This window comes from Salvelinus fontinalis, chromosome 5 (assembly GCF_029448725.1).
Source record: "Salvelinus fontinalis isolate EN_2023a chromosome 5, ASM2944872v1, whole genome shotgun sequence".
Taxonomy (NCBI): Eukaryota; Metazoa; Chordata; class Actinopteri; order Salmoniformes; family Salmonidae; genus Salvelinus; species Salvelinus fontinalis.
The window spans coordinates 58084205-58110158 of NC_074669.1; the positions used below are offsets into that span (position 1 = coordinate 58084205).

The following is a 25954-nucleotide window of genomic DNA, read 5'->3' on the forward strand; positions in this document are numbered from 1 at the left end:
CCACCTGATGTTCTGTTCAACAGTTCAGATCTAGTCCCACATGATGTTCTGTTCAACAGTCCAGATCTAGTCCCACCTGATGTTCTGTTCAGTCATTACAGTCCAGATCTAGTCCCACCTGATGTTCTGTTCAGTCATTACAGTCCAGATCTAGTCCACCTGATGTTCTGTTCAGTCATTACAGTCCAGATCTAGTCCCACCTGATGTTCTGTTCAGTCATTACAGTCCAGATCTAGTCCACCTGATGTTCTGTTCAGTCATTACAGTCCAGATCTAGTCCACCTGATGTTCTGTTCAGTCATTACAGTCCAGATCTAGTCCCACCTGATGTTCTGTTCAGTCATTACAGTCCAGATCTAGTCCACCTGATGTTCTGTTCAGTCATTACAGTCCAGATCTAGTCCACCTGATGTTCTGTTCAGTCATTACAGTCCAGATCTAGTCCCACCTGATGTTCTGTTCAGTCATTACAGTCCAGATCTAGTCCACCTGATGTTAATCCATGCATTTGTTACTTCTAGGTTAGACTACTGCAATGCTCTACTTTCCGGCTACCCGGATAAAGCACTAAATAAACTTCAGTTAGTGCTAAATACGGCTGCTAGAATCCTGACTAGAACCAAGAAATTTGATCATATTACTCCAGTGCTAGCTTCCCTACACTGGCTTCCTGTTAAGGCAAGGGCTGATTTCAAGGTTTTACTGTTAACCTATAAAGCGTTACATGGGCTTGCTCCTACCTATCTTTCCGAGTTGGTCCTGCCGTACATACCAATACGTACGCTACGGTCACAAGACGCAGGCCTCCTAATTGTCCCTAGAATTTCTAAGCAAACAGCGGGAGGCAGGGCTTTCTCCTATAGATCTCCATTTTTATGGAACAGTCTGCCTACCCATGTGAGAGACGCAGACTCGGTCTCAACCTTTAAGTCTTTACTGAAGACTTATCTCTTCAGTAGGTCATATGATTGAGTGTAGCCTGGCCCAGGAGTGTGAAGGTGAACGGAAAGGCTCTGGAGCAACGAACCGCCCTTGCTGTCTCTGCCAGGCCGGTTCCCCTCTCTCCACTGGGATTCTCTGCCTCTAACCCTGTTACAGGGGCTGAGTCACTGGCTTGCTGGTGCTCTTTCATGTCGTCCCTAGGAGGGGTGCGTCACTTGAGTGGGTTGAGTTACTGACGTGATCTTCCTGTCTGGGTTGGCGCCCCCCCTTGGTTTGTGCTGTGGTGGAGACCTTTGTGGGCTATACTCGGCCTTGTCTCAGGATTGTAAGTTGGTGGTTGAGGATTTCCCTCTAGTGGTGCGGGGGCTGTGCTTTGGCAAAGTGGGTGGGGTTATATCCTTCCTATTTGGCCCTGTCCGGGGGTTTCTTCGGATGGGGCCACAGTGTCTCCTGACCGCTCCTGTCTCAGCCTCCAGTATTTATGCTGCAGTAGTTTGTGTCGGGGGGCTAGGGTCAGTTGGTTACCTGGAGTACTTCTCCTGTCTTATCCAGTGTCCTGTGTGAATTTAAGTATGCTCTCTCTAATTCTCTCGTTCTCTCTTTCTCTCTGAGAACCTGAGCCCTAGGACCATACGTCAGGACTACCGGGCATGATGACACCTTGCTGTCCCCAGTCCGCCTGGCCTTGCTGCTATTCCAGTTTCAACTGTTCTGCCTGCGGTTACGGAACCCCTACCTGTCCCAGACCTGCTGTTTTCAACTCTTAATGATCGGCTATGAAAAGCCAACTGAGATTTATTCCTGATTATTATTTGACCATGCTTGTCATTTATGAACATTTTGAAAATCTTGGCTCTCTCTAATTTTCACCTTCTCTCTTTCTTTCTCTCGGAGGACCTGAGCCCTAGGACCATACGTCGGGACTACCGGCCGTGGTGACTCCTTGCTGTCCCCAGTCCGCCTGGCCTTGCTGCTATTCCAGTTTCAACTGTTCTGCCTGCGGTTATGGAACCCCTACCTGTCCCAGACCTGCTGTTTTCAACTCTTAATGATCGGCTATGAAAAGCCAACAGATTTATTCCTGATTATTATTTGACCATGCTTGTCATTTATGGAAATTTTGAAAATCTTGGCTCTCTCTAATTTTCTCCTTCTCTCTTTCTTTCTCTCGGAGGACCTGGGCCCTAGGACCATGCGTCGGGACTGCCGCCCGTGGTGACTCCTTGCTGTCCCCAGTCCGCCTGGCCTTGCTGCTATTCCAGTTTCAGCTGTTCTGCCTGCGGTTATGGAACCGCCACCTGTCCCAGACCTGTTGTTTTTCAACTCTTGATGATCGGCTATGAAAAGCCAACTGAAAATTATTCATGATTATTATTTGACCATGCTTGTCACTTATGAACATTTTTGAACATCTTGGCATAGTTCTGTTATAATCTCCACCCGGCACAGCCAGAAGAGGACTGGCCACCCCTCATAGCCTGGTTCCTCTCTAGGTTTCTTCCTAGGTTTTGGCCTTTCTAGGGAGTTTTTCCTAGCCACCGTGCTTCTACACCTGCATTACTAGCTGTTTGGGGTTTTAGGCTGGGTGTCTGTACAGCACTTCGAGATATTAGCTGATGTACGAAGGGCTATATAAAATAAAATTGATTGATTGATTGATTGATGTTCAGTCATAACAGTCCAGATCTAGTCCACCTGATGTTCTGTTCAGTCATTACAGTCCAGATCTAGTCCACCTGATGTTCTGTTCAGTCATTACAGTCCAGATCTAGTCCCACCTGATGTTCTGTTCAGTCATTACAGTCCAGATCTAGTCCACCTGATGTTCTGTTCAGTCATAACAGTCCAGATCTAGTCCCACCTGATGTTCTGTTCAGTCATAACAGTCCAGATCTAGTCCCACCTGATGTTCTGTTCAACAGTCCAGATCTAGTCCCACCTGATGTTCTGTTCAACAGTTCAGATCTAGTCCCACCTGATGTTCTGTTCAGTCATTACAGTCCAGATCTAGTCCCACCTGATGTTCTGTTCAACAGTCCAGATCTAGTCCCACCTGATGTTCTGTTCAGTCATTACAGTCCAGATCTAGTCCACCTGATGTTCTGTTCAGTCATAACAGTCCAGATCTAGTCCCACCTGATGTTCTGTTCAGTCATAACAGTCCAGATCTAGTCCCACCTGATGTTCTGTTCAACAGTTCAGATCTAGTCCCACCTGATGTTCTGTTCAGTCATTACAGTCCAGATCTAGTCCACCTGATGTTCTGTTCAGTCATAACAGTCCAGATCTAGTCCCACCTGATGTTCTGTTCAGTCATAACAGTCCAGATCTAGTCCCACCTGATGTTCTGTTCAACAGTTCAGATCTAGTCCCACCTGATGTTCTGTTCAACAGTCCAGATCTAGTCCCACCTGATGTTCTGTTCAGTCATTACAGTCCAGATCTAGTCCACCTGATGTTCTGTTCAGTCATAACAGTCCAGATCTAGTCCCACCTGATGTTCTGTTCAACAGTCCAGATCTAGTCCCACCTGATGTTCTGTTCAGTCATTACAGTCCAGATCTAGTCCACCTGATGTTCTGTTCAGTCATAACAGTCCAGATCTAGTCCCACCTGATGTTCTGTTCAACAGTTCAGATCTAGTCCCACCTGATGTTCTGTTCAGTCATTACAGTCCAGATCTAGTCCACCTGATGTTCTGTTCAGTCATAACAGTCCAGATCTAGTCCCACCTGATGTTCTGTTCAACAGTCCAGATCTAGTCCCACCTGATGTTCTGTTCAACAGTCCAGATCTAGTCCCACCTGATGTTCTGTTCAGTCATTACAGTCCAGATCTAGTCCACCTGATGTTCTGTTCAGTCATAACAGTCCAGATCTAGTCCCACCTGATGTTCTGTTCAGTCATAACAGTCCAGATCTAGTCCCACCTGATGTTCTGTTCAACAGTCCAGATCTAGTCCCACCTGATGTTCTGTTCAACAGTCCAGATCTAGTCCCACCTGATGTTCTGTTCAACAGTCCAGATCTAGTCCCACCTGATGTTCTGTTCAGTCATTACAGTCCAGATCTAGTCCCACCTGATGTTCTGTTCAACAGTTCAGATCTAGTCCCACCTGATGTTCTGTTCAGTCATTACAGTCCAGATCTAGTCCACCTGATGTTCTGTTCAGTCATAACAGTCCAGATCTAGTCCCACCTGATGTTCTGTTCAGTCATTACAGTCCAGATCTAGTCCCACCTGACGTTCTGTTCAACAGTCCAGATCTAGTCCCACCTGATGTTCTGTTCAGTCATAACAGTCCAGATCTAGTCCCACCTGATGTTCTGTTCAGTCATTACAGTCCAGATCTAGTCCCACCTGATGTTCTGTTCAACAGTCCAGATCTAGTCCCACCTGATGTTCTGTTCAGTCATAACAGTCCAGATCTAGTCCCACCTGATGTTCTGTTCAGTCATTACAGTCCAGATCTAGTCCCACCTGATGTTCTGTTCAGTCATTACAGTCCAGATCTAGTCCCACCTGATGTTCTGTTCAACAGTCCAGATCTAGTCCCACCTGATGTTCTGTTCAACAGTCCAGATCTAGTCCCACCTGATGTTCTGTTCAGTCATTACAGTCCAGATCTAGTCCCACCTGATGTTCTGTTCAGTCATTACAGTCCAGATCTAGTCCCACCTGATGTTCTGTTCAACATTCCATATCTAGTCCCACCTGATGTTCTGTTCAACAGTCCAGATCTAGTCCACCTGATGTTCTGTTCAGTCATTACAGTCCAGATCTAGTCCCACCTGATGTTCTGTTCAGTCATTACAGTCCAGATCTAGTCCCACCTGATGTTCTGTTCAGTCATTACAGTCCAGATCTAGTCCCACCTGATGTTCTGTTCAGTCATAACAGTCCAGATCTAGTCCCACCTGATGTTCTGTTCAACAGTCCAGATCTAGTCCCACCTGATGTTCTGTTCAGTCATTACAGTCCAGATCTAGTCCCACCTGATGTTCTGTTCAACAGTCCAGATCTAGTCCCACCTGATGTTCTGTTCAGTCATTACAGTCCAGATCTAGTCCACCTGATGTTCTGTTCAGTCATTACAGTCCAGATCTAGTCCACTTGATGTTCTGTTCAGTCATTACAGTCCAGATCTAGTCCCACCTGATGTTCTGTTCAGTCATTACAGTCCAGATCTAGTCCCACCTGATGTTCTGTTCAACAGTCCAGATCTAGTCCACCTGATGTTCTGTTCAGTCATTACAGTCCAGATCTAGTCCCACCTGATGTTCTGTTTAGTCATTACAGTCCAGATCTAGTCCCACCTGATGTTCTGTTCAACAGTCCAGATCTAGTCCCACCTGATGTTCTGTTCAGTCATTACAGTCCAGATCTAGTCCCACCTGATGTTCTGTTCAACAGTCCAGATCTAGTCCCACCTGATGTTCTGTTCAGTCATTACAGTCCAGATCTAGTCCCACCTGATGTTCTGTTCAGTCATAACAGTCCAGATCTAGTCCCACCTGATGTTCTGTTCAACAGTCCAGATCTAGTCCCACCTGATGTTCTGTTCAGTCATTACAGTCCAGATCTAGTCCCACCTGATGTTCTGTTCAGTCATAACAGTCCAGATCTAGTCCCACCTGATGTTCTGTTCAACAGTCCAGATCTAGTCCCACCTGATGTTCTGTTCAGTCATTACAGTCCAGATCTAGTCCCACCTGATGTTCTGTTCAACAGTCCAGATCTAGTCCCACCTGATGTTCTGTTCAGTCATAACAGTCCAGATCTAGTCCCACCTGATGTTCTGTTCAGTCATTACAGTCCAGATCTAGTCCCACCTGATGTTCTGTTCAGTCATTACAGTCCAGATCTAGTCCACCTGATGTTCTGTTCAGTCATTACAGTCCAGATCTAGTCCCACCTGATGTTCTGTTCAGTCATTACAGTCCAGATCTAGTCCCACCTGATGTTCTGTTCAGTCATTACAGTCCAGATCTAGTCCACCTGATGTTCTGTTCAGTCATTACAGTCCAGATCTAGTCCCACCTGATGTTCTGTTCAGTCATAACAGTCCAGAATAGACATATCTTTAATCAACTTCTATCTAAAGGTTATTATTTTTCTATGTATCATGTCTTTCTAGTTCTATCTATCATACATTTCTAGTTCTATGTAATATATATTTCTAGTTCTATGTATCATCTTTCTAGTTCTATGTATCATATCCTTCTAGTTCTATGTATCATGTCTTTCTAGTTCTATCTATCATATCTTTCTAAGTCTATCTATCATATATTTATCGTTCTATGTATCATATCTTTCTAGTTCTATCTATCATATCTTTCTAGTTCTATCTATCATATCTTTCTAGTTCTATGTATCATATATTTCTAGTTCTATGTATCATATCTTTCTAGTTCTATGTATCATATCTTTCTAGTTCTATGTATCATATCTTTCTAGTTCTATGTATCACATCTTTCTAGTTCTATGTATCATATCTTTCTAGTTCTATATATCACATCTTTCTAGTTCTATGTTTCATATCTTTCTAGTTCTATGTTTCATATCTTTCTAGTTGTATGTATATTTCGTTTTACCAGTGACACCAATGTGTTGATCTAGTATTTTATTTTGAAGTGATGTTTCTTTGTCTTGCTGTGACAAGGTACTCACCACATCCTGGTTCTGTCATCACAACACGCCACATTCACAGAGTTGAACCTATTTCCTGTACATCTCTCTGACACACACACACCTTTTCTCTACATACTCTCTCACACACACATTCTCTCTCTACACACACTTTCTCCATCTCACTCTCTCTACGTACACACTTCCTGTCTGCTAAATAACAGTGTCAAGAATATCATCTATCATGGTGGGCTACTGTCCCATCTGTGGGAAACCCGTCTACTTTGGTGAGTGCAGTGTGTGTGTGTGTGTGTGCGTGTGTGTGTTTGCAGTGTAACACAGTTGGTCAGAGATGCCATAGAATTATGGAATAGTTGCTAGATTGTTAGGGCAGGTTTTTGAGAGGCATCGTTCGCTCGCAAATCTTTTCTAAACTCAATCGTTATACCTTTCCTATTGTGTGTGTGTTTGTGTGTATGTCTGTGTGTGTGTGTGTGTGTGTGTGTGTGTGTGTGTGTGTGTGTGTGTGTGTGTGTGTGTGTGTGTGTGTGTGTGTGTGTGTGTGTGTGTGTGTGTGTGTGTGTGTGTGTGTGTGTGTGTGTGTGTGTGTGTCTCCATGCTCTGAACAGTCTGTCATGACTCACACACAGACAACAGGAAGTGTCTTCTCTGAGGAAGCAGACTGTTCTCTAACACACCGGCTCCTCTCCAATACTCTGACCTGGTGTCCTTTCCTTTCTAACCAGCCTTCTTTTCATCCTGGGATAAGTTCCAACACCCTAAACTGGTCTATTTTCCTTCACTGGCTGGGTTCCTATAGTCTAACCTGGTGTCCTTTCCTTTCTAACCAGCCTTCTTTTCATCCTGGGATAAGTTCCAACACCCTAAACTGGTCTCTTTTCCTTCACTGGCTGGGTTCCTATAGTCTAACCTGGCTTCCTTTCCTTCAGAGGCTGGGTTCCAATAGTCTAACCTGGCTTTCTTTCCTTAAGAGGCTGGGTTCCTATAGTCTAACCTGGCTTCCTTTCCTTAAGAGGCTGGGTTCCTATAGTCTAACCTGGCTTAGTGGCCTTTTTTGGGTACTTCAGAGTATCATGAGTCTGTAATTATCTCTGGCCCTCTGTGTGGTCTTATCACATGAGTCTGTAATTATCTCTGGTCCTCTGTGTGGCCTTATCACATGAGTCTGTAGTTATCTCTGGCCCTCTGTGTGTCCTTATCACATGAGTCTGTAATTATCTCTGGCCCTCTGTGTGTCCTTATCACATGAGTCTGTAATTATCTCTGGTCCTCTGTGTGGCCTTATCACATGAGTCTGTAATTATCTCTGGTCCTCTGTGTGGCCTTATCACATGAGTCTGTAATTATCTCTGTCCCTCTGTGTGGCCTTATCACATGAGTCTGTAATTATCTCTGGCCCTCTGTGTGGTCTTATCACATGAGTCTGTAATTATCTCTGGTCCTCTGTGTGGCCTTATCACATGAGTCTGTAGTTATCTCTTTCCCTCTGTGTAGTCTTATCACATGAGTCTGTAATTATCTCTGGTCCTCTGTGTGTCCTTATCACATGAGTCTGTAATTATCTCTGGCCCTCTGTGTGTCCTTATCACATGAGTCTGTAATTATCTCTGGTCCTCTGTGTGTCCTTATCACATGAGTCTGTAATTATCTCTGGCCCTCTGTGTGGTCTTATCACATGAGTCTGTAATTATCTCTGGCCCTCTGTGTGTCCTTATCACATGAGTCTGTAATTATCTCTGGCCCTCTGTGTGTCCTTATCACATGAGTCTGTAATTATCTCTGGCCCTCTGTGTGGTCTTATCACATGAGTCTGTAATTATCTCTGGCCCTCTGTGTGTCCTTATCACATGAGTCTGTAATTATCTCTGGCCCTCTGTGTGGCCTTATCACACGAGTCTGTAATTATCTCTGGCCCTCTGTGTGTCCTTATCACATGAGTCTGTAATTATCTCTGGCCCTCTGTGTGGCCTTATCACACGAGTCTGTAATTATCTCTGGCCCTCTGTGTGGTCTTATCACATGAGTCTGTAATTATCTCTGGCCCTCTGTGTGGCCTTATCACATGAGTCTGTAATTATCTCTGGCCCTCTGTGTGGCCTTATCACATGAGTCTGTAATTATCTCTGGCCCTCTGTGTGGTCTTATCACATGAGTCTGTAATTATCTCTGGTCCTCTGTGTGTCCTTATCACATGAGTCTGTAATTATCTCTGGCCCTCTGTGTGGCCTTATCACACGAGTCTGTAATTATCTCTGGCCCTCTGTGTGTCCTTATCACACGAGTCTGTAATTATCTCTGGTCCTCTGTGTGGCCTTATCACACGAGTCTGTAATTATCTCTGGCCCTCTGTGTGGTCTTATCACATGAGTCTGTAATTATCTCTGGCCCTCTGTGTGGCCTTATCACATGAGTCTGTAATTATCTCTGGCCCTCTGTGTGGTCTTATCACATGAGTCTGTAATTATCTCTGGTCCTCTGTGTGGCCTTATCACATGAGTCTGTAATTATCTCTGGTCCTCTGTGTGTCCTTATCACATGAGTCTGTAATTATCTCTGGCCCTCTGTGTGGCCTTATCACATGAGTCTGTAATTATCTCTGGCCCTCTGTGTGTCCTTATCACATGAGTCTGTAATTATCTCTGGTCCTCTGTGTGTCCTTATCACATGAGTCTGTAATTATCTCTGGCCCTCTGTGTGTCCTTATCACATGAGTCTGTAATTATCTCTGGCCCTCTGTGTGTCCTTATCACATGAGTCTGTAATTATCTCTGGCCCTCTGTGTGGTCTTATCATATGAGTCTGTAATTATCTCTGGTCCTCTGTGTGTCCTTATCACATGAGTCTGTAATTATCTCTGTCCCTATGTGTGGCCTTATCACATGGGTCTGTAATTATCTCTGGTCCTCTGTGTGTCCTTATCACATGAGTCTGTAATTATCTCTGTCCCTATGTGTGGTCTTATCACATGGGTCTGTAATTATCTCTGGTCCTCTGTGTGTCCTTATCACATGAGTCTGTAATTATCATGTCAAATATACAATAATTAAATAAGATGGTTTAAAATATATAACATAAATCTGTAAATCCTTAACCTTAATATAAGCCATGAACTCAGTAAATATCATTGGTGTTTAATATGAGAGTTTCAGCATGAAATATTCTTAATGTTTTTTAAACACTTGTATTTATTTTACTGTCAAAATGTCTTTGTTGTAAATGTGTTGGAGCCAAACTCAGTTGTTAAATCAGTCAATAGAGTTCATCAAAATAATGCCGTTGTTGATTAGATGCTTTTTCATTAATTAGTCTGTTGGACAATATGGACACAGACACCATATAGAGGAATACATTTTATAAAAGTTATTCAAGTATAAATTCCCAAAGTTACTTTGGTAAATTACCGGTAGCTTAGCAACTCTCAGGTCACAGTGCAGAGCTCTCTCTGAATGGCATACACCATTTGACCTCTAACCCTTGGTATCTTCCAACCCCACTGGTCCATGACATGCAATCTCTACTGCACTCAACACTGCCCTTTCCCACCTGGACAAAAGGAACACCTATGTGAGAATGCTATTCATTGACTACAGCTCAGCGTTCAACACCATAGTGCCCTCAAAGCTCATCACTAAGCTAAGGACCCTGGGACTAAACACCTCCCTCTGCAACTGGATCCTGGACTTCCTGACGGGCCTCCCCAGGTGGTGAGGGTAGGTAACAACACATCCGCCATGCTGATCCTCACAACGGGGGCCCCTCAGGGGATCGTGCTCAGACCCCTCCTGTACTCCCTGTTCACTCATGACTGCACCGCGAGGCATGACTCCAACATCATCATTAAGTTTGCCGATGACACAACAGTGGTAGGCCTGATCACTGACAACAGTGCGACAGCCTATAGGGAGGAGGTCAGAGACCTGGCCGTGTGGTGCCAGGACAACAACCTCTCCCTCAACGTGATAAAAACAAAGGAGATGACTGTGGACTACAGGAAAAGGAGGACAAAGAACACCCCCATTCTCATCGGGCTGTAGTGGAGCAGGTTGAGAGCTTCAAGTTCCTTGGTGTCCACATCACCAACATCCTAACATGGTCCAAGCCCACGAAGACAGTCGTGAAGAAGGCACGACAAAAGGAGACTGAAAGGATTTGGCATGGGTCCTCATATCCTCAAAAGGTTCTACAGCTGCCCCATCGAGAGCATCCTGACGGGTTGCTTCACTGCCTGGTATGGCAACTGCTCAGCCTTCGACTTCAAGACACTACAGAGGGTAGTGCGTATGACCCAGTACATCACTGGGTCAAGCTTTCTGCCATCCAGGACCTCTATACCAGGCGGTGTCAGAGGAAGGCCATAAAAATGGTCAAAGACTCCAGTCAACCTAGTCAAAGACTGTTCTCTCTTCTACCGCACGGCAAGCGGTTCCGGAGCACCAAGTCTAGGTCCAAGAGGCTTCTAAACATCTTCTACACCCAAGCCATAAGACTCCTGAACATCTAATCAAATGGCTACCCAGACTATTTGCATTGTCCCCCCCTTCGCATTTCACTGTGAGGTCTACAGCTGTTGTATTCAACATTTCACTGTGAGGTCCACACCTGTTGTATTCAGCATTTCACTGTGAGGTCTACACCTGTTGTATTCAGCATTTCACCTGTAAGGTCCACACCTGTTGTATTCAGCATTTCACTGTGAGGTCCACACCTGTTGTATTCAACATTTCACTGTGAGGTCTACACCTGTTGTATTCAGCATTTCACTGTGAGGTCTACACCTGTTGTATTCAGCATTTCACTGTGAGGTCTACACCTGTTGTATTCAGCATTTCACTGTGAGGTCTACACCTGTTGTATTCAACATTTCACTGTAAGGTCTACACCTGTTGTATTCAGCATTTCACTGTGAGGTCTACACCTGTTGTATTCAGCATTTCACTGTAAGGTCTACACCTGTTGTATTCAGCATTTCACTGTAAGGTCTACACCTGTTGTATTCAGCATTTCACTGTTGTATTCGGCGCATGTGACAAATACAATTTGAGTATCCTCTAACCAGATTGGTCCTTGACAGACATTTGACCTCTAACCCTTGGTATCCTCTCTCCCCATTGGTCCAGGTGAGAAGAAGAGGTCATTGGGGCGGGACTACCACCCTCTGTGTCTGAAGTGTCAACAGTGTCAGAGACAGTTGACCCCAGGACAACATGCTGAGGTATGGAGAGAGAGGGAGGGAGGGAAGAGGATGAGGGAGAGAAGGGGGAGGGAGGAACGGGAGCTGAGAGGAAGGGGAGTATAGCATAGGGGGGAGGGGGGAGAGGGGAGAGATGGAAGGGAAGGGGGAGAGAGAGTGAGTCAGGGAGAGAAGGGGAGGGGAGAGAGGGAAGGGAAGGGGGAGAGAGAGTGAGTCAGGGAGAGAAGGGGAGGGGAGAGAGGGAAGGGGAGAGAGAGAAGGGAAGGTTGAGTGAGGGGGGAGAGAAAGATAGTATCAACAGTGTCAGAGACAGCTGACCCCAGGACAACATGCTGAGGTATGAAGACAGGGAGGGGGAGGGTGGGGAAGGAGAGAGGGAGGGAGGTGGGGTGCAGAAGGAAGGTCTGTCTATCTATCTATCTATTATTCTATAACCCTACTACACTAACTGTTACATGTCTATCTGTCTTTCTGTATGTCTGTCTGTCTGTCTATAGGTGTGTATCTATGTATCTCATGAACTAAGATGTTTTCTGTGTTTCAGCATGATGAGAAACCCTACTGCTCGAACTGTTACATGAAGACGTTTGGTCCCAGAGGTAGATACTGCTTGGTGATGAGAAACCCTACTACACTAACTGTTACATGTAGATGTTGGGTACCAGAGGTAGATACTGCTTGGTGATGAGTAACCCTACTACACTGTTACATGTAGATGTGTGGTACCAGAGGTAGATACTGCTTGGTGATGAGAAACCCTACTACACTAACTGTTACATGTAGATGTATGGTACCAGAGGTAGATACTGCTTGGTGATGAGTAACCCTACTACACTAACTGTTACATGTAGATGTTGGGTACCAGAGGTAGATACTGCTTGGTGATGAGTAACCCTACTACACTAACTGTTACATGTAGATGTTGGGTACCAGAGGTAGATACTGCTTGGTGATGAGTAACCCTACTACACTAACTGTTACATGTAGATGTTGGGTACCAGAGGTAGATACTGCTTGGTGATGAGAAACCCTACTACACTAACTGTTACATGTAGATGTATGGTACCAGAGGTAGATACTGCTTGGTGATGAGTAACCCTACTACACTAACTGTTACATGTAGATGTTGGGTACCAGAGGTAGATACTGCTTGGTGATGAGAAACCCTACTACACTAACTGTTACATGTAGATGTTTGGTACCAGAGGTAGATACTGCTTGGTGATGAGTAACCCTACTACACTAACTGTTACATGTAGATGTGTGGTACCAGAGGTAGATACTGCTTGGTGATGAGTAACCCTACTACACTAACTGTTACATGTAGATGTGTGGTACCAGAGGTAGATACTGCTTGGTGATGAGAAACCCTACTACACTAACTGTTACATGTAGATGTTGGGTACCAGAGGTAGATACTGCTTGGTGATGAGTAACCCTACTACACTAACTGTTACATGTAGATGTTGGGTACCAGAGGTAGATACTGCTTGGTGATGAGTAACCCTACTACACTAACTGTTACATGTAGATGTTGGGTACCAGAGGTAGATACTGCTTGGTGATGAGTAACCCTACTACACTAACTGTTACATGTAGATGTGTGGTACCAGAGGTAGATACTGCTTGGTGATGAGTAACCCTACTACACTAACTGTTACATGTAGATGTGTGGTACCAGAGGTAGATACTGCTTGGTGATGAGTAACCCTACTACACTAACTGTTACATGTAGATGTATGGTACCAGAGGTAGATACTGCTTGGTGATGAGTAACCCTACTACACTAACTGTTACATGTAGATGTTGGTACCAGAGGTAGATACTGCTTGGTGATGAGTAACCCTACTACACTGTTACATGTAGATGTATGGTACCAGAGGTAGATACTGCTTGGTGATGAGAAACCCTACTACACTGTTACATGTAGATGTTTGGTACCAGAGGTAGATACTGCTTGGTGATGAGTAACCCTACTACACTAACTGTTACATGTAGATGTTTGGTACCAGAGGTAGATACTGCTTGGTGATGAGTAACCCTACTACACTGTTACATGTAGATGTATGGTACCAGAGGTAGATACTGCTTGGTGATGAGAAACCCTACTACACTAACTGTTACATGTAGATGTTGGGTACCAGAGGTAGATACTGCTTGGTGATGAGTAACCCTACTACACTAACTGTTACATGTAGATGTGTGGTACCAGAGGTAGATACTGCTTGGTGATGAGAAACCCTACTACACTAACTGTTACATGTAGATGTATGGTACCAGAGGTAGATACTGCTTGGTGATGAGTAACCCTACTACACTAACTGTTACATGTAGATGTGTGGTACCAGAGGTAGATACTGCTTGGTGATGAGTAACCCTACTACACTAACTGTTACATGTAGATGTGTGGTACCAGAGGTAGATACTGCTTGGTGATGAGAAACCCTACCACACTAACTGTTACATGTAGATGTTTGGTACCAGAGGTAGATACTGCTTGGTGATGAGTAACCCTACTACACTAACTGTTACATGTAGATGTTGGGTACCAGAGGTAGATACTGCTTGGTGATGAGTAACCCTACTACACTAACTGTTACATGTAGATGTTTGGTACCAGAGGTAGATACTGCTTGGTGATGAGTAACCCTACTACACTAACTGTTACATGTAGATGTTGGGTACCAGAGGTAGATACTGCTTGGTGATGAGTAACCCTACTACACTAACTGTTACATGTAGATGTTGGGTACCAGAGGTAGATACTGCTTGGTGATGAGAAACCCTACTACACTAACTGTTACATGTAGATGTTGGGTACCAGAGGTAGATACTGCTTGGTGATGAGTAACCCTACTACACTGTTACATGTAGATGTTTGGTACCAGAGGTAGATACTGCTTGGTGATGAGTAACCCTACTACACTGTTACATGTAGATGTTGGGTACCAGAGGTAGATACTGCTTGGTGATGAGAAACCCTACCACACTAACTGTTACATGTAGATGTGTGGTACCAGAGGTAGATACTGCTTGGTGATGAGTAACCCTACTACACTAACTGTTACATGTAGATGTTGGGTACCAGAGGTAGATACTGCTTGGTGATGAGTAACCCTACTGCACTAACTGTTACATGTAGATGTATGGTACCAGAGGTAGATACTGCTTGGTGATGAGTAACCCTACTACACTGTTACATGTAGATGTTGGGTACCAGAGGTAGATACTGCTTGGTGATGAGTAACCCTACTACACTAACTGTTACATGGAGATGTTTGGTACCAGAGGTAGATACTGCTTGGTGATGAGAAACCCTACTACACTGTTACATGTAGATGTTGGGTACCAGAGGTAGATACTGCTTGGTGATGAGTAACCCTACTACACTAACTGTTACATGTAGATGTGTGGTACCAGAGGTAGATACTGCTTGGTGATGAGTAACCCTACTACACTAACTGTTACATGTAGATGTTGGGTACCAGAGGTAGATACTGCTTGGTGATGAGTAACCCTACTACACTAACTGTTACATGTAGATGTTGGGTACCAGAGGTAGATACTGCTTGGTGATGAGAAACCCTACTACACTAACTGTTACATGTAGATGTATGGTACCAGAGGTAGATACTGCTTGGTGATGAGTAACCCTACTACACTAACTGTTACATGTAGATGTTGGGTACCAGAGGTAGATACTGCTTGGTGATGAGTAACCCTACTACACTAACTGTTACATGTAGATGTTTGGTACCAGAGGTAGATACTGCTTGGTGATGAGTAACCCTACTACACTAACTGTTACATGTAGATGTTGGGTACCAGAGGTAGATACTGCTTGGTGATGAGAAACCCTACTACACTAACTGTTACATGTAGATGTTTGGTACCAGAGGTAGATACTGCTTGGTGATGAGTAACCCTACTACACTAACTGTTACATGTAGATGTGTGGTACCAGAGGTAGATACTGCTTGGTGATGAGTAACCCTACTACACTAACTGTTACATGTAGATGTGTGGTACCAGAGCTAGATACTGCTTGGTGATGAGTAACCCTACTACACTAACTGTTACATGTAGATGTATGGTACCAGAGGTAGATACTGCTTGGTGATGAGTAACCCTACTACACTAACTGTTACATGTAGATGTTGGGTACCAGAGGTAGATACTGCTTGGTGATGAGTAACCCTACTACACTAACTGTTACATGTAGATGTTTGGTACCAGAGGTAGATACTGCTTGGTGATGAGTAACCCTACTACACTAACTGTTACATGTAGATGTGTGGTACCAGAGGTAGATACTGCTTGGTGATGAGTAACCCTACTACACTAACTGTTACATGTAGATGTGTGGTACCAGAGGTAGATACTGCTTGGTGATGAGTAACCCTACTACACTAACTGTTACATGTAGATGTATGGTACCAGAGGTAGATACTGCTTGGTGATGAGTAACCCTACTACACTAACTGTTACATGTAGATGTTGGTACCAGAGGTAGATACTGCTTGGTGATGAGTAACCCTACTACACTAACTGTTACATGTAGATGTTTGGTACCAGAGGTAGATACTGCTTGGTGATGAGAAACCCTACTACACTGTTACATGTAGATGTTTGGTACCAGAGGTAGATACTGCTTGGTGATGAGTAACCCTACTACACTGTTACATGTAGATGTATGGTACCAGAGGTAGATACTGCTTGGTGATGAGAAACCCTACTACACTAACTGTTACATGTAGATGTTGGGTACCAGAGGTAGATACTGCTTGGTGATGAGTAACCCTACTACACTAACTGTTACATGTAGATGTGTGGTACCAGAGGTAGATACTGCTTGGTGATGAGAAACCCTACTACACTAACTGTTACATGTAGATGTATGGTACCAGAGGTAGATACTGCTTGGTGATGAGTAACCCTACTACACTAACTGTTACATGTAGATGTGTGGTACCAGAGGTAGATACTGCTTGGTGATGAGTAACCCTACTACACTAACTGTTACATGTAGATGTGTGGTACCAGAGGTAGATACTGCTTGGTGATGAGAAACCCTACTACACTAACTGTTACATGTAGATGTTTGGTACCAGAGGTAGATACTGCTTGGTGATGAGTAACCCTACTACACTAACTGTTACATGTAGATGTTGGGTACCAGAGGTAGATACTGCTTGGTGATGAGTAACCCTACTACACTAACTGTTACATGTAGATGTTTGGTACCAGAGGTAGATACTGCTTGGTGATGAGTAACCCTACTACACTAACTGTTACATGTAGATGTTGGGTACCAGAGGTAGATACTGCTTGGTGATGAGTAACCCTACTACACTAACTGTTACATGTAGATGTTGGGTACCAGAGGTAGATACTGCTTGGTGATGAGAAACCCTACTACACTAACTGTTACATGTAGATGTTGGGTACCAGAGGTAGATACTGCTTGGTGATGAGTAACCCTACTACACTGTTACATGTAGATGTTTGGTACCAGAGGTAGATACTGCTTGGTGATGAGTAACCCTACTACACTGTTACATGTAGATGTTGGGTACCAGAGGTAGATACTGCTTGGTGATGAGAAACCCTACTACACTAACTGTTACATGTAGATGTATGGTACCAGAGGTAGATACTGCTTGGTGATGAGTAACCCTACTACACTAACTGTTACATGTAGATGTGTGGTACCAGAGGTAGATACTGCTTGGTGATGAGTAACCCTACTACACTAACTGTTACATGTAGATGTGTGGTACCAGAGGTAGATACTGCTTGGTGATGAGAAACCCTACTACACTAACTGTTACATGTAGATGTTTGGTACCAGAGGTAGATACTGCTTGGTGATGAGTAACCCTACTACACTAACTGTTACATGTAGATGTTGGGTACCAGAGGTAGATACTGCTTGGTGATGAGTAACCCTACTACACTAACTGTTACATGTAGATGTTTGGTACCAGAGGTAGATACTGCTTGGTGATGAGTAACCCTACTACACTAACTGTTACATGTAGATGTTGGGTACCAGAGGTAGATACTGCTTGGTGATGAGTAACCCTACTACACTAACTGTTACATGTAGATGTTGGGTACCAGAGGTAGATACTGCTTGGTGATGAGAAACCCTACTACACTAACTGTTACATGTAGATGTTGGGTACCAGAGGTAGATACTGCTTGGTGATGAGTAACCCTACTACACTGTTACATGTAGATGTTTGGTACCAGAGGTAGATACTGCTTGGTGATGAGTAACCCTACTACACTGTTACATGTAGATGTTGGGTACCAGAGGTAGATACTGCTTGGTGATGAGAAACCCTACCACACTAACTGTTACATGTAGATGTGTGGTACCAGAGGTAGATACTGCTTGGTGATGAGTAACCCTACTACACTAACTGTTACATGTAGATGTATGGTACCAGAGGTAGATACTGCTTGGTGATGAGTAACCCTACTACACTAACTGTTACATGTAGATGTTTGGTACCAGAGGTAGATACTGCTTGGTGATGAGTAACCCTACTACACTAACTGTTACATGTAGATGTTGGGTACCAGAGGTAGATACTGCTTGGTGATGAGTAACCCTACTACACTGTTACATGTAGATGTGTGGTACCAGAGGTAGATACTGCTTGGTGATGAGTAACCCTACTACACTAACTGTTACATGTAGATGTTGGGTACCAGAGGTAGATACTGCTTGGTGATGAGAAACCCTACTACACTAACTGTTACATGTAGATGTTTGGTACCAGAGGTAGATACTGCTTGGTGATGAGTAACCCTACTACACTAACTGTTACATGTAGATGTATGGTACCAGAGGTAGATACTGCTTGGTGATGAGTAACCCTACTACACTAACTGTTACATGTAGATGTTTGGTACCAGAGGTAGATACTGCTTGGTGATGAGAAACCCTACTACACTAACTGTTACATGTAGATGTTTGGTACCAGAGGTAGATACTGCTTGGTGATGAGTAACCCTACTACACGAACTGTTACATGTAGATGTTGGGTACCAGAGGTAGATACTGCTTGGTGATGAGTAACCCTACTACACTGTTACATGTAGATGTTGGGTACCAGAGGTAGATACTGCTTGGTGATGAGTAACCCTACTACACTGTTACATGTAGATGTTGGGTACCAGAGGTAGATACTGCTTGGTGATGAGAAACCCTACTACACTGTTACATGTAGATGTTGGGTACCAGAGGTAGATACTGCTTGGTGATGAGTAACCCTACTACACTAACTGTTACATGTAGAGGTTTGGTACCAGAGGTAGATACTGCTGGTGATGAGAAACCCTACTACACTAACTGTTACATGTAGATGTATGGTACCAGAGGTAGATACTGCTTGGTGATGAGTAACCCTACTACACTAACTGTTACATGTAGATGTATGGTACCAGAGGTAGATACTGCTTGGTGATGAGTAACCCTACTACACTAACTGTTACATGTAGATGTATGGTACCAGAGGTAGATACTGCTTGGTGATGAGAAACCCTACTACACTAACTGTTACATGTAGATGTATGGTACCAGAGGTAGATACTGCTTGGTGATGAGTAACCCTACTACACTGACTGTTACATGTAGATGTTTGGTACCAGAGGTAGATACTGCTTGGTGATGAGTAACCCTACTACACTGACTGTTACATGTAGATGTTTGGTCCCAGAGGTAGATACTGCTTGGTGATGAGTAACCCTACTACACTGACTGTTACATGTAGATGTATGGTACCAGAGGTAGATACTGCTTGGTGATGAGAAACCCTACTACACTGTTACATGTAGATGTATGGTACCAGAGGTAGATACTGCTTGGTGATGAGAAACCCTACTACACTAACTGTTACATGTAGATGTATGGTACCAGAGGTAGATACTGCTTGGTGATGAGAAACCCTACTACACTAACTGTTACATGTAGATGTATGGTACCAGAGGTAGATACTGCTTGGTGATGAGTAACCCTACTACACTGACTGTTACATGTAGATGTTTGGTACCAGAGGTAGATACTGCTTGGTGATGAGTAACCCTACTACACTGACTGTTACATGTAGATGTTTGGTCCCAGAGGTAGATACTGCTTGGTGATGAGTAACCCTACTACACTGACTGTTACATGTAGATGTATGGTACCAGAGGTAGATACTGCTTGGTGATGAGAAACCCTACTACACTGTTACATGTAGATGTATGGTACCAGAGGTAGATACTGCTTGGTGATGAGAAACCCTACTACACTAACTGTTACATGTAGATGTTGGTACCAGAGGTAGATACTGCTTGGTGATGAGTAACCCTACTACACTAACTGTTACATGTAGATGTTTGGTACCAGAGGTAGATACTGCTTGGTGATGAGTAACCCTACTACACTAACTGTTACATGTAGATGTATGGTACCAGGGGTAGATACTGCTTGGTGATGAGAAACCCTACTACACTAACTGTTACATGTAGATGTTTGGTACCAGAGGTAGATACTGCTTGGTGATGAGTAACCCTACTACACTAACTGTTACATGTAGACGTTTGGTACCAGAGGTAGATACTGCTTGGTGATGAGTAACCCTACTACACTAACTGTTACATGTAGATGTTTGGTACCAGAGGTAGATACTGCTTGGTGATGAGTAACCCTACTACACTAACTGTTACATGTAGATGTTTGGTACCAGAGGTAGATACTGCTTGGTGATGAGTAACCCTACTACACTAACTGTTACATGTAGATGTTTGGTACCAGAGGTAGATACTGCTTGGTGATGAGTAACCCTACTACACTAACTGTTACATGTAGATGTATGGTACCAGAGGTAGATACTGCTTGGTGATGAGTAACCCTACTACACTAACTGTTACATGTAGATGTTTGGTACCAGAGGTAGATACTGCTTGGTGATGAGTAACCCTACTACACTAACTGTTACATGTAGATGTTGGGTACCAGAGGTAGATACTGCTTGGTGATGAGTAACCCTACTACACTAACTGTTACATGTAGATGTGTGGTACCAGAGGTAGATACTGCTTGGTGATGAGAAACCCTACTACACTAACTGTTACATGTAGATGTATGGTACCAGAGGTAGATACTGCTTGGTGATGAGAAACCCTACTACACTAACTGTTACATGTAGATGTATGGTACCAGAGGTAGATACTGCTTGGTGATGAGTAACCCTACTACACTAACTGTTACATGTAGATGTTGGGTACCAGAGGTAGATACTGCTTGGTGATGAGAAACCCTACTACACTAACTGTTACATGTAGATGTTGGGTACCAGAGGTAGATACTGCTTGGTGATGAGAAACCCTACTACACTGTTACATGTAGATGTGTGGTACCAGAGGTAGATACTGCTTGGTGATGAGTAACCCTACTACACTAACTGTTACATGTAGATGTGTGGTACCAGAGGTAGATACTGCTTGGTGATGAGTAACCCTACTACACTAACTGTTACATGTAGATGTTGGGTACCAGAGGTAGATACTGCTTGGTGATGAGTAACCCTACTACACTAACTGTTACATGTAGATGTATGGTACCAGAGGTAGATACTGCTTGGTGATGAGTAACCCTACTACACTGTTACATGTAGATGTGTGGTACCAGAGGTAGATACTGCTTGGTGATGAGTAACCCTACTACACTAACTGTTACATGTAGATGTATGGTACCAGAGGTAGATACTGCTTGGTGATGAGTAACCCTACTACACTAACTGTTACATGTAGATGTTTGGTACCAGAGGTAGATACTGCTTGGTGATGAGTAACCCTACTACACTAACTGTTACATGTAGATGTTGGGTACCAGAGGTAGATACTGCTTGGTGATGAGTAACCCTACTACACTAACTGTTACATGTAGACGTTTGGGTACCAGAGGTAGATACTGCTTGGTGATGAGAAACCCTACTACACTAACTGTTACATGACTTGGTCAAAAGTAGTACACTAAATAGGGAATAGTGTGTGTCTTAGGATGGTATGTACAGCAAATAACCTCTCTCTCTCTCTCTCTCTCTCTCTCTCTCTGTCTCTCTCTCTCTCTCTCTGTCTGTGTCTCTCTGTCTGTGTCTCTCTCTCTCTCTCTCTCTCTCAGCAGGTAACAGGAGACTGATGTAAAACTGTCACAGCTCAGCCTCCTCTTCCTAGGAACCAATCTAACCAACCAAAATACAACCTAATGAGAACTAACAGGCTATCAACAAGGATCTATGTTCAACAAAACTGACATTCAGCCAACAAGCCAACGACCAACCAACTAGACCCAACATTCAGCCAACCAACCTTTGACCAATCAAGAAACACTCTGAAAGTCCCCCTCTTTCAGTCAATCATAAAACAACTACCTGGACCACAACGTTGTGTTCAATGGAGACAACGGTTGTTCTTCAATAAAACAGAAGCTTCTACAGTCGTCTGGTTGAAGTGTGTTAAATACAGAGTCCCTTTAGGCACCAACACACATCCTACACTACACATGTACTGGAGTACACAGACACACATCCTACACTACACATGTACTGGAGTACACAGACACACATCCTACACTACACATGTACTGGAGTACACAGACACACATCCTACACTACACATGTACTGGAGTACACAGACACACATCCTACACTACACATGTACTGGAGTACACAGACACACATCCTACACTACACATGTACTGGAGTACACAGACACACATCCTACACTACACATGTACTGGAGTACACAGACACACATCCTACACTACACATGTACTGGAGTACACAGACACACATCCTACACTACACATGTACTGGAGTACACAGACACACATCCTACACTACACATGTACTGGAGTACACAGACACACATCCTACACTACACATGTACTGGAGTACACAGACACACATCCTACACTACACATGTACTGGAGTACACAGACACACATCCTACACTACACATGTACTGGAGTACACAGACACACATCCTACACTACACATGTACTGGAGTACACATACACACATCCTACACTATACATGTACTGGAGTACACAGACACACATCCTACACTACACATGTACTGGAGTACACAGACACACATCCTACACTACACATGTACTGGAGTACACAGACACACATCCTACACTACACATGTACTGGAGTACACAGACACACATCCTACACTACACATGTACTGGAGTACACAGACACACATCCTACACTACACATGTACTGGAGTACACAGACACACATCCTACACTACACATGTACTGGAGTGGACAGACACACGTCCTACACTACACATGTACTGGAGTACACAGACACACATCCTACACTACACATGTACTGGAGTACACAGACACACATCCTACACTACACATGTACTGGAGTACACAGACACACATCCTACACTACACATGTACTGGAGTACACAGACACACATCCTACACTACACATGTACTGGAGTACACAGACACACATCCTACACTACACATGTACTGGAGTACACATACACACATCCTACACTATACATGTACTGGAGTACACAGACACACATCCTACACTACACATGTACTGGAGTACACAGACACACATCCTACACTACACATGTACTGGAGTACACAGACACACATCCTACACGACACATGTACTGGAGTACACAGACACACATCCTACACTACACATGTACTGGAGTACACAGACACACATCCTACACGACACATGTACTGGAGTACACAGACACACATCCTACACTACACATGTACTGGAGTACACAGCCACTAATCCTACACTACACATGTACTGGAGTACACAGCCTCACATCCTACACTACACATGTACTGGAGTACACAGACACACATCCTACACTACACATGTACTGGAGTACACAGACACACATCCTACACTACACATGTACTGGAGTACACAGACACACATCCTACACTACACATGTACTGGAGTACACAGACACACATCATACACTACACATGTACTGGAGTACACAGACACACATCCTACACTACACATGTACTGGAGTACACAGACACACATCCTACACTACACATGTACTGGAGTACACAGACACACATCCTACACTACACATGTACTGGAGTACACAGACACACATCCTACACTACACATGTACTGGAGTACACAGACACACATCCTACACTACACATGTACTGGAGTACACAGACACACATCATACACTACACATGTACTGGAGTACACAGACACACATCCTACACTACACATGTACTGGAGTACACAGACACACATCCTACACTACACATGTACTGGAGTACACAGACACACATCATACACTACACATGTACTGGAGTACACAGACACACATCCTACACTACACATGTACTGGAGTACACAGACACACATCCTACACTACACATGTACTGGAGTACACAGACACACATCCTACACTACACATGTACTGGAGTACACAGACACACATCCTACACTACACATGTACTGGAGTACACAGACACACATCATACACTACACATGTACTGGAGTACACAGACACACATCCTACACTACACATGTACTGGAGTGGACACACATCCTACACTACACATGTACTGGAGTACACCGACACACATCCTGGAGTGGACACTACCTAGTAAGATCATGTTTTAATACCATCAGAGTTCTGAACACACGGACACACACACACACACACACACAAATGCACAGACACTTACGGACTTTGCTATGATCTCAGTTAATTCATAGTATATGTTGTAGTCTGTCCAAGAGGGGATTCACACAGACTGATCTCAGTTAATTCATACTGTATGTTGTAGTCTGTCCAAGAGGGGAATCACACAGAATGATCTCAGTTAATTCATACTGTATGTTGTAGTCTGTCCAAGAGGGGATTCACACAGACTGATCTCAGTTAATTCATACTGTATGTTGTAGTCTGTCCAAGAGGGGAATCACACAGACTGATCTCAGTTAATTCATACTGTATGTTGTAGTCTGTCCAAGAGGGGATTCACACAGACTGATCTCAGTTAATTCATACTGTATGTTGTAGTCTGTCCAAGAGGGGAATCACACAGACTGATCTCAGTTAATTCATACTGTATGTTGTAGTCTGTCCAAGAGGGGATTCACACAGACTGATCTCAGTTAATTCATACTGTATGTTGTAGTCTGTCCAAGAGGAGAATCACACAAGACTGACAGCCTGTAATTTTATTAAAAGCATTCAGTTGATTACATGGCAGTTTAGAGAGCAACATCATAACAATAATCTACTTCATAATCAATAATCAATATCATAAAATTAATAATCAATAACATCATTATCTATATACTACTACTAACATCTTAACAATAATCTACATCATAATCAATATCATAACATTTATAATCAATAACATCATTATCTATATACTACTAACATCATAACAATAATCTACATCATAATCAATATCATAACATTTATAATTAATAACATCATTATCTATATACTACTAACAACATCATAACAATAATCTACATCATAATCAATATCAGAACATTTATAATCAATAACATCATGAGAGGTAAACAACAACAACAAACCCCTTTATTAAAAAATGTTTCAAAATACAAAGAATGAACAGATGATTATAATAATACATGAACTAATAATGGAGACACTTCAAGATAAAGAATCTAAGAGACACTAAATAAGATAAAGAATCTAAGAGACACTAAATAAGATAAAGAATCTAAGAGACACTAAATAAGATAAAGAATCTAAGAGACACTAAATAAGATAAAGAATCTAAGAGACACTAAATAAGATAAAGAATCTAAGAGACACTAAATAAGATAAAGAATCTAAGAGACACTAAATAAGATAAAGAATCTAAGAGACACTAAATAAGATAAAGAATCTAAGAGACACTAAATAAGATAAAGAATCTAAGAGACACTAAATAAGATAAAGAATCTAAGAGACACTAAATAAGATAAAGAATCTAAGAGACACTAAATAAGATAAAGAATCTAAGAGACACTAAATAAGATAAAGAATCTAAGAGACACTAAATAAGATAAAGAATCTAAGAGACACTAAATAAGATAAAGAATCTAAGAGACACTAAA

General features: G+C 43.2%; 1 protein-coding gene across 1 annotated transcript; it reads left to right on the forward strand.

Moving 5' to 3' along the window:
• The first annotated feature begins 6441 nt into the window (after positions 1 to 6441).
• Positions 6442 to 22278, forward strand: LOC129855916 (cysteine-rich protein 2-like). Its single transcript, XM_055924029.1, has 4 exons — positions 6442 to 6858; positions 11710 to 11804; positions 12328 to 12382; positions 21961 to 22278. Exons 1-4 carry the CDS (start codon positions 6816 to 6818, stop codon positions 21981 to 21983), a joined length of 216 nt encoding a protein of 71 aa, XP_055780004.1. The 5' UTR covers positions 6442 to 6815; the 3' UTR covers positions 21984 to 22278.
• Positions 22279 to 25954: the final 3676 nt, after the last annotated feature.